We start from the raw sequence: 15,007 nt of genomic DNA, 5'->3' as shown, positions 1-15,007 counted from the left end.
CCTGGCAGGTGACATCTGTCAAGCTTGTGCTTGGCACGCTCTTTTCCACTAGTTACATTCTGAAAAAACTTCCTTTTAAAATGAATATAAGGGAAGAGATGCTTGCACGTTCTTGACAAACCAGATTCTTTAGATTCTTTTGTCAAAATACGGGGCAGACTCTAGCTGATGAGAGAGAATCTCCAAAATTACCAGCCATATAAGGTTTCTGATGGACAAGGAACCAAGCCTGAAACTATCCATCAGAAGATGCTTCCCCACCAACACACTCAGCCAACACATGCAAAGAGCAACCTGGCATAGTTTTCCAGACAGTGCAAGCTGTACTGTAGCTGCTGCAAAATTCCCATTTGCTACCCTCTCTCCAGGAAGAGCAGGTAACTGACCACAYGTGCACACACTCCCAGAAGCAGCTAACTCAGTGCTGCTCACGGACCTGTAGGTAACATTAGACAGATTTACATCAGGTTATCCAGAGATGAAAGGCCATTTTATTAATTTAGTACCCAATGAAGCTCCATACATAGGAATGGATACTTGAATCCTGCTAGAAGCTGAAAATAGGTGCTTTTTTTATTTCCTCTATATCATAATTTGGAGACTAACCTAAACTTTATTTAATAGCACATAAATAAAACCACAGAATAAGAGGCCATTCTTTGCAGCTCCCTCTTATCTTTTGTGYATGATTGCAGTCTACTCCAAGTTCAGCAATTACTCTTTATTTTTCTACATAACCAGTCAACATTTTTGGACTGGCCCAGCAGCCAGAGAGGCTGTGCTGACTCCTCATCTGCTGGCATCCATAGCTCCTGGCCCAATCCATGGGTGCATCTCCCACTCTTTTGCTATGGGAACTCATTGCTCTCGACAGGAGCTTGTGCTGGAGCTGCAATGTGCAGTGCTTTTGCAAAACGTACAAGTGGAATTTCTTTGGAGGCAGATGCTCTGACCATGCTTCCCAGGAGCTATGGCACTCTTCAGTAGAGGGAAAGTCATCAAAATACAAGGCAGAAGCTTTTTCTCAGAAAGGAAGTTCTGTGATTTCTTTAGTTGTCCTAGCTTACCTTCACAGACCCAGTATGAAGCAAACAACACAGCAAGGAAAGAACCTCAAAAAGATAAACAAGACCTTTGAGTACAGCAGACACAGTAGGTACTTCTTGTCCTGAAGCAGAGCGAGTAGTAACCTTATGGTTGAGTGAGCTGCAGAGCCTCCAGTGGAGACGCAGGAGATGCTGCCACTGAACCGCGTCCCTCCTGCGACAGGAGCAGCCCTGCTGCGTGTCAAGGCAAGGGCAACACTACAGTCACCGGAGATGCACACGGCAGCCAAACCTCCTCTCACAACAGTCCCCCAGGGACATGGGACACGGATGTTTTGGGCACTTGGTACTTCACAGCTTGGCGTCACGGGGTCCCAGGGACAAGCRTAACAGAGGACAGACCCAGGGCCTGAGGAACCTTTCAGACAGCCCAGATCTGAAAAGTTTGGGCAAAAATAAAGCTAAGAGGTTGAGCTAACAAAACAATCTGCTGGCTAGATGCTTTTCCTTCACCTCACCCAACATGTGGTCAGCCAGTGTCCGACAGGAGTTAAGGCAAAACTTTCTGCGTTTCCATGATAATCCACTATGCAATTTCCTGCACTTCACTAGAGCAGCGCAGTACTGACCCGAATCAAATCAGGATCCTTCTGCTGGCAGCTCTGATGAAAGCTGGCAATGCCAAGATGCTTCCTCTCGGCACACTCCACTCGCCAATGCTCTCCATATTCCTGCCCTTCAGGCCAGGCTATTCTCCCTTTAATAGTAACATATATCACTGCAGTGTATATCAACCCAAATCAACATTTTTAGAAGTGACCAGCCACTCCAGATGTCCCATCGTGAAGTGCGCTGTGTGGGACAGCTCTTTGTTAGCACTCAGGAAATAACTGCTTGAGATACCAGGCTGAACACAATGAACTGAGGTGTTTCAAATTAGTAGCTGTTCCTGAAAATCTCTGCCAAAGCTGGTACCCTCCACTCCCCTAAAAAGAAAAAGAAAAAAGTCTAGAATATAATTCCATAGAGAAAATGTGATTGAAAGTCACCATTTGTTTACACTAACAAAACTGTCTTAAAGACAGAATTTCTTTTAAACGTGAAAGACAAGGTGCAAACTGATTAAAAATAGATCAGAAACAGACTTGGGAAGATCCTTGTGAGGACTGAAATGAAATGCAGCTCTGAAAGCTTGAACCATATAAGCAATACACATTAGACTGGGAGTGCTGGGCTTTTCAGCCCTACTTCTATTAAAAAGAAAAGCAATGGAAATTAACCTGCTAGTGAGAGGCAGCACGTCACCTATCTCATATGAAATTCCACCACGTTAAGCTTATGACGAAGAAAAGGAGTTGAGGGAGGTGGAAAAAAACGGGAGGCAGGGAAAGTTTAAAAAAAAAAATCTCTGCCTCAGCAAAAGTTTTCATTAAAATTTTAGACAAATGATCTCTGTGTCCTTCTCCCATGCTGCCTGGGGCTCCATGCTATTTCTATGCAAATAACAACCTCGTGGTTTATATCTTATTATTTCCACCGGAGCTGCAGCGACATGACCCGAGACGTGTGTGAGGTAGACAGCGAAAGAGAGGGAGAGAAAAAGAGGGAGAGGGAGGGAGAGAGATGGAGTGGCTGCTCGCTGAAGTGTGAAAAAATATTGTCAGGAGTGAGCGGCAAGAACAAAAAAAAAATTGCAGGGATAACGTGTTTATTTCAGCCCCTCTCCCCATGTGAACCAGCACCTTTTAAAATTCATTGGGCATCAGGCGATCATGCACAATCCATCTGCTTTCACTTTATCATTTGCATTTCATGCCTCCTGGCTTTTGATGTGCTGATACTTTGATGCAGTCAGGAGACGCGCATTATCATTATTTCAATTTTCAGGGGGGTCAGCGGGCTCAGCACACGCGCACGCACACACTCACAGGAGAGGAATGAAATGTCATTTCCACCTCTCCACCCCCTGCTGAAATGCGATGGTGAAGACAAAAGGGGGACAGATGAAACGCAGCCCCGGTGCCCCACAGGCAGAGCACTGTCCCCACCAGAGAGCATCACACCTTTTCCTTAAGCCTTTCCCCAGCTCATGGGCCTGGGCTATAAACAAGGACAGTTTAATCACGAGAAGAGGGGAATCTCGTACAGCTCTTGYGCAGTTTCCTTCTTACACCTGACAGGCAATGGGACTGAGAGAATCCCTAAACCTGCCCGATGCCAGGTGTCTAATGGTGATACATCTCTGTACCTATAAAGCACTGACACAGATGCAGTGAACAGCCAGCACGTGATCAGGCAACCCCCAGAACCAAACAGGAGCTTCAGCTAAAAACGGCACCGACCTTGAGCTCATCCTCTAAGTTATAGGTTGCAGAMTGGTTTTGGCAGCTGGACCTTTCCCTCTACACCTAAACCCTCGGGCTGGTTTTATATAACGATAATGAACAAGAGCAGCAACAGATACGCTGGCACATAATGCTTGTCCTCTGTTTCCCTCGTATATGAAAAAAAATCAGTATTCCACAGGAAAAAAAAAAAAAAAAAAGAACAAACAACTTTCTGCAAAAAACCCACACTGTTCTCTGAAAGCCTGACTGTCTCCATTGCTGCCGAAGCATTTCTGCACAGCACATTCTCTTCTTACAGGAAGATGACATTTTGACAAGGAAGTGTATGCAGACACAAGACTACATGTAAGTTACRTTCATTATCCTATTTGGAGACAATAATTAAAGTCAGAAATGAAAAACTTTGTCCCAAATCTTTGACACTTAACTGGGAAACACGAAAGGAATATTTGTATGCAACTGTATTAGAAAATACTCACTTCCAGTTGTCAGGCAAGGTAGTCGTTTCCGGTTATTTTCATACGTTTCAGTCATGACCTTTACCCAAGACCCTATCAGTTGAATAAGGGACCTTCTAATGTCCACAAGAAGTGCTGACACTGCTGCATAGGGTTCTTCTCAACATCTCATCCACTACAAGCAAGCCTCACTTGCTCCACAGAGAAAATCACAATRGGTTTCCACCGTAGGACCCTTCTGGAGTCTTATTCATGCACTACTAAGAATAAAAAAGACGCATCAAGTCCAAACAGCTTCCACAGTCCCACAGAAGACAAGTATTTAACTAACTCCTACCTGACACAGGCCTGACTTCTAGCCAAAAGAAAATTCAAATGAATTGTCCCTCTAAATTCAAGGGATAGCTGTTYAACTTTTTAAATACAAGAAGTAGGAGATGGAGGATAAGTCAATATTGCCTTGGGGGCAAGACAATGCAAATGCATTAGCATTCACTTTTTGCATCACACCCTGCTTAAAATCTCAAATGGAGTGAGTTTGGCCATGTCGGATTAGCCCCAAAGGTCATTTCACTAYATCAGACGCAGTTCAGGGACACAATCATAGCTGGATCCACTCAAGAAGCTCTGAATATAACTGCAGGGATTGGAAAACGAAGATCACAGGAATTAGCAAGACACTATACAACCTCCAGATGTGTCCAGGTGTGGATTGCCGGCCTCACACTACTGAAGGACGGGCAAACTTACATTGGGCCTGGGCTTCAGGCCTCTTTCTGGGAAAGCTGTGTAGGCCGCACTAGGTTCCTCCTTTGTCTGACCTTTAGGCAGGAAGAGGTTCACTGCCTACATAAATATATATGCCTTTCCAACAGGCTGTGGGGAGGGAGAGGAAACGATACATTTTCCCTTGCTGAAGCTCTTGGGATGGCAAAAATCCCTCCCAGAAAGCATCTCCTTCGGCCCATACTGATGACAGATGACAGGTGCTTAATTTAGTTAAATTTTAAATGCCTAAAATTAAGYGAGATTAATCTAGTCCTATAAAAACAAACACTCACTCCATGAGTAAAGAATGCAGTTGAACCGGGAAAGAACAGAGTAAAAAGAGGAGGACTAAACACACTGGTCCTGCCATCTGGGAAACTGCAGGGCCCCGATCCCCACCAAATGACAGCTGGAACCAGGCAACATATTCCACTTCAGCAAGCACTAAACTGATTCAATTTCTTTTTAAAAGATGAATCTTCAAATGCCTCTTTTCCTTCCATTGATGCAGGTGTGTGTGATGTGTGTAAGAGATCTAACTGAGGGTGCTGCGTACTAGAGTTGATAGGATCAATGCTTCATTCTCTGCAGAGCCCCTTTATTCAGAGGAGTAATTCAACGCGCGATTATTTTCCTTTTATCTCCCATTGTAGGGCAGGCACTCCTCGAAACGCAGCGTGTGCTGAAGCACAGCCACCCCAGGTGCTGGGGAGCGCCRGGGAACAAAGCTGCACAACGGGGAGGGCACTCGCGCCCGCGCCAGCCTGGCGCCCGCGTGGACAAAGCCCGTGCCGAGGGGCGAGCGCGAGTCGGCTGCGAGCCCTGCCTGCTACAGACAAGGAGCTGCGGGCTATGATATTAATAGGCGTGGGGCAGCACGGGAGAAAAATCGCCTTCGGTGAGAAAGAAAGAGCCACTTTAGCAGTGAAAGCAGTAAGTTTCCTTAGAGTCTGCGTTATTATCCCTGCCCCCCAGCTGACATTTCCAGGAGGTCTCAGCCCTTGATGATCTCCAGCCACGCACTCAGGCTTCAGAGCTCCCCTAGTACTAAAGCAACGCCCTGCGGATGGCTGAGAGCTCAGGGTGACTCTGGTTCACACATTTTGAAATCTAGGTCTTCCAGACATGGCCACACTCCCCTGTCAGAGGCCTCCTCCCAAACATCAGCCAGCCTTTCACCACTTCACCAGCACTCACTACCACACACCCATGCAACCAAAACCCACGGGGTAACCTGGCTCCACAAGCACACCCAACAGCCATCTGCACGCTCCATGTCACCCGTGCACGTGTCTCACCTGAGCACATGTGCAGGAGGCAATCCTCCCATCTTTTTGCTGTGGGGTTTCATATGCCCCTAAGTTTGCTGACTTTTTATTTACCCCTGTGCCACTAGAAACAATCCTGTTCCTTTGTGACAATACACAGTGGGTGGGAGATGGTCTGCCCAGCTGTTGGGCTCCTCCTTGAACCTGCAGTTCTGGCTAGGTCCCCTGTCCAACCTGCAGCCAGGCTGCAGGGGCCCTGGCTATCAGTATGCTGTTCTTCTAAGGAAAGATTAAAAAAAAAAAGAGAGAGAGAAAAAGAAAAAAAAAAAAGGTGCATGAAAGGACTTGTTTTCCAACTGGGGAAAAAAAAGAAGGAAGAAAGAATAAGAAGAAAAAAATAAAGACTATAAAAACAAGAAAGTTTCCCTGACATTGCCCTGTGACACAGCCCTGAGCTGGAGAAGACTGAGAAGGGTGCATTAAGCCTCCGGGCCTTACCCTATCCACAGCTTTTCCATATCTAACAGCACAAGTGACCAAGTGTACTGGCAGATACAGTGGTCGCAGCTCCTTAACTCTCAGGCTGAACTCACAGAAATACCAACTCAATTCACATAGCTCTTAAGACTGGAATCAGTTAGAGATGTAAAAACTTACTTTGTTGAGGGCTCCACAGCCGGTCAGGATTATGTGCGAGTTCTCAACCTGGATAGTCCTCTGCCCTAGTCGAACAAGGTAAGCCCCAATTCCAATCGCCCGACATGTAACCTAAAAAAAAAAAAAAAAAAAAAAGAGCACACTTGATTTATCCTATCACACAGTCAAAACCTATCAATTCAAATGCCTAGATAAAACCAGTCCATCTCTGTATTTCAAGCCTACAAAAACTTTCTCTTCCTGCAAAACTCCAGAACCTATTCTTTTTATAACGTAAAGTATCTGGTAATGTATGTATTTTATTTCAAAGATGAGCAGTAGCTTATAGATAGAACAAACAGGAAATCAAATGACTGCTTTCTAAAGGTGTTTTAAATTTAGTCTGAAGTAGATCTAGACCTGTAATGGTGCAGTGTTGCTCAAAGTCAATGGGGATAAGCCAATTTACATCAACAAAAAGTCTGATCCCATATCTATCCTTTGGATTTCATTGCAAGATTTTCAGCTGAAACAGACAATAGGTTGAAGAACAGAAGGCAGAGGGGGATTACCAGATTGATGGTGATAATACTCTCATAGGCTAAAGATGATTCTCCAGCAATCATGCCAGATCCTCTAAGGTTCTCTATTCCAAGTCCGTCTTCCTTTCCGATAATATCTGTTATCTTATACCTGAGGGAGACACATACAGCCTTTGAGTCACAAGGTCCAGTGATTTGCTGAATCAGTTTGCTACAAAGAAAATGAAAAGTGACTAAATATCATCAAGGCTTCAAAGACTAACGTGCATAATACCCAGCCACAACCTACACATGAGCTCGTTCTGCAGCCTTGCTGAGCACCGTGGAGYAGTAGTCCTATGTGTGAGCATTGCAAAGAGAAAATGCCAAAGGAGAGGAATGTCTGTGAGAAATTTTCCTCTGTCGTTCCTACAGGATACGAGGAGCAGACTGATCACAGAACAAAGGGCAAGAGAGGAAGAGATGTAGCCAAAAGGAGAAAAATAGAACAAGAGATTGTAATTAGGCTCTTACCTTTTCTTCACTTTCTTTTTTCAAGCCTTTCTTCCCAAGCCAGCTTTCTCAGACTGGCTTCTGTCTTTTCTACTAGGTCCTTGCTAAGTAAAGTACTTCTGCAGGTACTTAGGTGCTTCACTGAAGTGAGCCACTGGCTCCTGTGCTGCACACAGACACGCACACATCCCACACTCTAGAGTAGCCTTTTGTTCTTCAGAGTTTGCTGGCCTGCAAACTAGCATTCCTCTCTTTCCTAAACACATCCTCCTCCCTCCCCCAGGAGCACCACCACTTCTGTGTTCTGGCTCCCAAAGTTTCTTGGTACCTCATCTTCATAGGCTCTACTTACGAGATATAGTTGGGAAGATACAAGTGCCTGGAGTAAACGTGTGTGTGGAAAATCGTATGTTGTAAGACAGTTCAGTGCAACCATGGCACTCCAATCCATAAAAATGCTTGAAGGGCTTAGTCTTCACTCAGAGAAATTCTTCTATCCTTGCTATGGAGTCTAGCAGGAAAGCTCTTTTCAAAATTTAAACTGAAAGCCTTCTGCCAAGAATCATCTTCCTGATCATACAGTGTTTATCACTGCAAGACCCTCAGTCATGACTAGGGCCCCTAGGCAGTATCACTCTATCAACATGGCACTATCTCAAACAAGGCATCTCATGATACCACTTTTTACTCTCTTGCTCCATTCTCTGAGCACACAGAGCTATGGCTTTCTACTTAAGGTGATCCTAAAGAATATTCTAGCTGAAGACAAGGATGTGAGTACATCACCTTCTTGTATTCCCAAGGACGAACAGAAAGAATTTCCTTCTGACTGGTCTGCGCTTACCTGGATTCTCCACTGTCCTCCACATGCTCACAATGAACTGAGTTCAGGGCACTGACTTTCTTATAGTCTTGAGGAGTCAGGTACAAGTATTTGTATCCCTGCAGGGAAAAACAGTTCATTCATCTGATTCTCATTTGTCGTCTCTTCCAAACCTCCAGCAACCCTTCCCAAAAGAGAGCTTCAAGGGAGCAGAATTTAATCCCACAGAGCGGTAAGAACATCCTTCCTCAGCATCAGGGCTCTAGCTGAGGCCAGTGAAACCTGGGGGTTCTTTCATCCTTTAGTGCCGATTCATTTTGGATAGCAATTCTGCAAGGAGAACTTTGGACCTAACAGTCTGACAAATATGTAGCTCACCTCTATTCAAACAGCCTGTGTAAAAATAAGATTATCTTATGTGCTATAGTTTTCACCTCTGATTCCAATGCCTCCTTACTTTGTATGGGTCATCCGGGTCTTCCCAGGCAACATGGAACATGTGCCGAATCTCCTCAGCCAAACCAATCCTGGCTCCACTATTAGCAGCCACATAGATACGGGGAATACCATGTGTCCGAGCAAGCTCGGAAGCCCTCAGGAACAGCACATCCTCTTGAGGCCCAAAAGAACCTATTCGGTATGTAATGTCATTGCCAATGACAATGATATCACGGCCTTCTGGATATTCAGGGGTTTTGAGAGTCATCTTCCAGGCCACCATCCCAATCTGCAGTCAAAGAACAGAGAGAGAAGGAAAAAAAAAAAAAAAGGTAAATGTTTATCTTCAAGCAGTGAAAGAGGGAACCAAAACATAGGCCATTTTTCTTGCATGTGTTGCACTTTATCAGTTTTCTTTGGGAACTTCACAAACAGAGCTCTGATATGTACTGCCAGTACCAAGCACAGCTGGCAGGACTTGAGCCTTACTGCTGTCACTGGAGCACATCCTCCATGCTGCTGCTTTTTTCCCACGCAAGGCACTAACACCAGCCCTCTCACTGTTCATTCAGGAATTTGTCACAGGTCCAAAATACATTCTACAAATGCTCCTCTCATCATGTGCTGCTCTTATTCCACGCAACRAAACACACAGGGTTAGGCTGGGTTTTCTGCTCTACTAGATGCTTGACCATCTGTTTAGGCTACCGCAGAACCTCATCACACTGCTTCTCTCTCACCCTGCCCTCATTCTAATAACCTTTTTATTTTGTAACTACCTCTGTTTTTTCTGTCTTCTCTTCTATTCCTTTGGCTCTTCCCCTTTTCCTTCCTAACTAGGGCAGCAGCTTCTTTCCAGCTCCAGCTGGATAAGCAATGCTTTAGCAGTGAATTTTTCTTTTCTTTGTAAATCACCAGATGATCTCTTCTGGCTCATCTTATGGAGATGAGCAACATCTGTGCCCTACACCTCCATCTCTTCACCTCTGCATATCAGTGCACGAGGGAGCTGGCCATCGTGGAATGTCATTAACAGATGGAAATAGCAGCGTCCCCTGAAGCCCCCATGCATCACCCAGTCTCAGCTTGCCCAAGGATCATAAGCTCTGAGTACACATTCCTCAAGCCGACTGCACATCCTCTGCAATCAGGAGGGCTGAAATTCTCAGTGCRGAGACTTGGCATACTGAACATTATGAACTAAAGTGGGAGGGGGGAGACAGGAGAAGCAGCAGACAGATATGTGCTATTTAATCCAAATCAAAAYGGCAGAATAGTCAGTCAAGATCCAATCAGCATCTGCAATATGATATGCCATAATAGGCTCATTAAAAAAAATATAAAGACAGAGGAATTAATCAAAGGGTCATTGGAAATAAAGCAGGCAGCAATCCAAAAATATTAGAGCTGGCTACTGTCAGATCCTTCCCTTATGCCTCCCTTTTGAGAGCTGAGGTTAACGGGAAGACGGTGTTTCAGTTCACCTTCTCACTGGTCTCTGTTTCACTCAATGCTGTTTTGACTGATATATTGTAAGGGATTAATTTATTGTTTGCTTTTGAATATTTGCAGTTATACAGTTACATCTTAGGATGGTAGTGTTTGGAAGCGAGAGATCCTGCAGCAGTTTCAAAGAGAGAAGTATAAATCCCACAAGATGACTAAGTTGCTTCATTAAAATACCAGAACCATTGCAAAATGAAAGGGTAAGTTTTAATGCTGTACAAGTGGATGCAGCTGGTGACCGGGCACAAACGAAAGGCTCCTTAGTGAAGACACCAGGGGTCACATAGATAACCTGTCCAGAGCCTGAAAGAGCAGCTTCGTTGATCCCAAGTAAATCCATACAGCCAGAGGGCACCTTGGGACTTCTGCTTTTCTGTTACTGGACTTTCACAGGAGAAAAAGAAAGCAAAAAAAGCACGGGAAGAACAACAAGAAAGGTAAGCTTTCTACTTCTGACCTCACTGTTAGAGGAAGAGAGATGTCAAAGGCTGGATATCAAGCGTCTCTGCCTTAGACTCTCAATGGTGGGCAAATTTGTAATTAGAAACAGTAGATGGAAAGAGTCTGCACACCCAAAGTTCAAGGCTACGAGATCAGCCTCTAAGAAATAGGGGATGCTCATCAGTACCCCATCGCTTCCTGCAGCTCAGTTCTCTATCTATTTGGCAGGCTTATTTTTCTCTGCCATTACTAAAACCTGCAAGCGGGCTCTTGCCAAAGCTGGTACCAGCCTCAGGGAACAACTTTATTCCTTGATAAAAATACAACGGGAAGACGAGCACTATTCTCTTTAAGACTGCACCACAAACTTCGTCCAACGCCGGACAGAATTAACACTAATTCACAGGGGCGTATTGAAGTAGCCGCCCCCCAACAGCGACTCTTAYGCCATTGGCCAGGGTTGTGCCAGGAAGCACCGGAGGAGGAACACAAGCTACGTGAGCTACCAGAGAAACACTCAGGCTGTGTGTTCACGGAATCCTGCCTCGTGGCTGCAGGGAAGTGCAAGGCAGGCACATGCCCGGGCATTGCGGGAAGCCTACACAACGATCACAACACACTGTAAGTAAAGTGCTGGCAYTCTCAGCTTACTCAGGAGGCGCAGGAATTAGCACCTGCACCAGTGACAGAGCTAGGCTGGTTTCCCATATCAGTCTCACTATCTCACKGAGGATATAAGAAATTTTTCTCAATTTCATCAACTTGATTTTTGACATTAGTGCAAAAACATCCATACTCAAAACAATTCCTACTGAGAAAATCCAAATCATAGTAGAAGTCCTCAAATAGCTTCCTAATCTGCCATTGTGTATCCTCCACACAAACAAAATCCCCTTTACTGCTGCTGGYTAGTAGAATAGGAAAGACTATTTAGCCAAGGCACAGTAACTACATAAACTCTTGAAAATAATGCGGTAYAATCATATGCTCTTTAAAAAAAGAAAGCAAGCAAAGTGAACCACTTCAGTAATTTGTGTGCCTTTTTGCATCCCCAATACATACTATATTTTGTGCCATTTACCCTGTAATAAAAATCACAGGGCACAGCTAAGGCTTTTTTCCCCATGAACAATGTAGTCTGTTTAAATTTATGGGTAGTGGAGGATAGCTTTCTAGTTCAGAAAAAAAAAAAAAAGTGATGAGATTAAGTTAACTGTGGCATGCCAAAAAATGGAGCATTCACAGGTTAATTAGACAGGCTGAGCTAATCACCTAAGAGCACTGTCGGAACAATAATGGGCGATGGTAAGCTGCAGTGGTTTCAAACAGGCTCCTTTTAAGAGCTGGCACAGTCTGGAAGTGCTTCTCTTGCCACRGCTCTATTCCCAGCAGCTCCAGGAACGAAGAAGATGGGGAGGAAAAAATAAAAGCCAGAACAGTCTTATTTAACTGTTTTTATGTTGGCAAAATGATTTGTGCCATAGTATTTCCATAAGAAGTGGGACCATTATTCTCCTGTAAGAACACATTTGGTTTGAAAAGAAAGTATCACTGGACAGAACGTGAAAATCAAAGCAGATGAATTATTCACAACCTCCGATCAGAAGTGATCATTATTTCTGATGTTCCAAACTGTGATTAGGATTCAGTGCTCAGATGTCATTTGCTCCCTGAATAACACCAGCAATGCCGAATAGCATGACACACATATATTACACACAAGTTTTATATATATAATTTTATACACACCTTCTCCCACTAGATCTTTGGCTTAATGTAACCATTAACAGATAGTAAAAACATGATATTAACTAATGTTCGTTTTCATGGCACTCATAAATGCCGTTAGTTTGACACAGTGTCAACACTAATCACGGCCTAAAATTAACACCAAAATTGACTTCAACATTAATTGCACTATCGATGCGAACAGTAATACACAGAGTGATGCAGCTACAAATTGACTGCTAGCAGCAGCCAGGGCTGTTGAGAACAGACACCCAGGGAAGGGGAAGGAAGCCGCCTCCGCGCTCGCCTGGCCGCCTCGCACGGAGGGAGGCAATGCAGACTGGGGCAGGTGCTCCGGGAGGTTCCAAATTCCTAGAAGATGGTAGTGGAAATAAAATCAGATGTAAAGTCAAATAGTTTTATTTGTAGCACYTGTGTTTGAGCCATGCCAGTTGTGTTATTTTATTCTGTTTCTTTCTGAACAGGATGATGTTTGAGTCTAGGTACTTTACAGAGTAGAACAACTGAGCTTAAGAAAGGTTTCAATAACATACATTTGTTTTAAGAACTCTGACAAAAAACTTATCCTGTTACCACTCTATTGCATGTATATAGCATACATATTTTTAAAGTAAATAATATAATGAAAAGAGAAAAGCAACAGCTGTACTGTCTAGCATACGCACACTGGAAATGCCAAAGCTGAACATTAATGAAACCACATTTTTCCCCCATCGTGCATTTACATTCTTACATCTTTAAATCACAGGAATGCATGCTTCTTGACTCCCTTGTAGGACCTCTGTCGAATTCTAAGGGACAGCTAAACTGGTGTCCCTTGACTCTACAAATGCTAAATCACTCTCTGATGCTCAGGAGTGGATAGATATGGTGCACAGAGGCACCAAACATGCCCTCAGAAATTTTACTTGGTGCAGCCAAAACAATCTTTGTATTTCATGATTTGAATCTGACACCCAGAACTTGAGATCCAAAAGAACGCCGCCCTRGAATTACACTGCGACCAAAAGCAGGCTGGGCCTTTTTAAAAACAAACAAAMAAACAAAAACTTCCACATGGTCCAACTCCTACAAAAAGGGCATGATGCACATGCTTTGCTACAGGCATATAGGACTTACTGGCTTAACAGCAGTAGAACGCCAAAATCCAAGATTCCTGCAATCTTTTCTTGGTTTTGAGAAAGGTGTCATTTAGTGATCAAAGCAGTGGTCACAGGCAACACAGCCTAGCACGTCTGGCGCGATCCTTCTGAAGAGCATCGTGGCCAAGCGCACGGGACACAGGAAGAAGCAGTTCAAGGAGAAGTGACAGAGGTTCACCCAGGAGAAAGGGTTGTGAGCTACACGGACTGAATGGTTGCTGGTCAACAGAACGTGTGGGACTTGGACCTGTCCCGGTTGCTTCCACGACACTAGAGCACGCCCTGAGGGCGAGCCAGGACGCCGAGCAGCAAAGGGCTGCCCAATGTTCAGTGAAATCAGGCATATACACATGGCAGCAAAAAAAGCTCACCACTCCCCACCCCAAAAAACCAAAAATGCTTAGATGGTGTAAAATTAGTTTTTACTGCACATTTGCCTATGTTACAAGGTGAGAAGCTTGAACAGTTCCTCCTGGGGACAGCTAAAGGCATCTTGCTGAACTTGGAGCAAATGTGTATCAAATTTGAGTTGTGAACACTGCTCATTTTTCACCAACAAAAAAAGCATTTCTGATGAAGCTTTCCAAACAAAACAAAACAAAACAAAATCCTCCCTAGGCAAGGTGTAAAGCTTGAAAACTTCAGCTGGAATAGTCTGCATGTGGTGAAGTTACAGACTGATAAGGATAGATTACAGACAGCCATGGATAATCTTTATTAGGGATTTCTTGTTGCAGGCAAGAACATTCCTGCCTACATCAACATACCTGTGTTCAAACAYATACGTCAAAAAAACAGAATAAAACCCTTTGCACCATCACATAGATCCATGATCTAGTAATGCGCATCTGAGGATTTCAAAACCCTTCAAGAAATTTAGGGCTCCAGTTGCGCTTTGAATTAGACATGTTCAGGCAGTCACTGCTTTCAGCTTCCTTTTAAGTTTCACCTGTGATGTGTGGGGTTATTTAATACCCAAGAATATAATTAAGAAATATCATAAATGCCTCTTATAGATGTGATTTAAATGTAAAAATTTGATAAAAGCTGGGATTACAGGAAAGGTAACAGAATTAAAATTCTGTAATAGTTTGAAAGCATTATGAAATTCCTCAGTCATACTGAATTATATAAAACCACATAAACACTTTATCCAAAATACTGGAAAAATCTKTTATATAGATTTTCTTATAATCTTCCAACAATTCACCTATTCAGCAGTTACGATAAATTCTAGCTCACAGATACGTWTTAGAGGCTCGTAACATGCTGCTTTGTTCGGAACACCTCTTCAAAGCTTCCGCTTCTGGTATTGCCATAACATATACGTACTACTTTTAAAACCAGACT

The 15,007-nt window shown here is 43.8% G+C and overlaps 1 protein-coding gene across 7 annotated transcripts in view; it reads right to left on the bottom strand.

Annotated features, from left to right (window-relative positions):
- Nucleotides 1-15,007, bottom strand: part of ACACA (acetyl-CoA carboxylase alpha) — a 152,326-nt gene that overhangs the window by 44,762 nt on the left and 92,557 nt on the right. For all 7 annotated transcript variants that reach the window (XM_085302905.1, XM_085302912.1, XM_085302907.1 and 4 more), the window contains 4 exons: nt 8,839-9,108; nt 8,403-8,500; nt 7,097-7,217; nt 6,546-6,656 (listed from right to left, as the gene is read on the bottom strand). In XM_085302905.1, the coding sequence (XP_085159031.1) occupies nt 6,546-6,656; nt 7,097-7,217; nt 8,403-8,500; nt 8,839-9,108 (600 nt within the window). The remainder of the gene's footprint in view (nt 1-6,545; nt 6,657-7,096; nt 7,218-8,402; nt 8,501-8,838; nt 9,109-15,007) is intronic.

Source organism: Rhea americana, unplaced genomic scaffold (assembly GCF_003343005.1).
Source record: "Rhea americana isolate MKP2758 unplaced genomic scaffold, rheAme1 scaffold_194, whole genome shotgun sequence".
NCBI classification, from domain to species: Eukaryota; Metazoa; Chordata; class Aves; order Rheiformes; family Rheidae; genus Rhea; species Rhea americana.
Note: the sequence above shows the minus strand (reverse complement) of the source record. Positions and strands in the feature narration are given on the sequence as shown.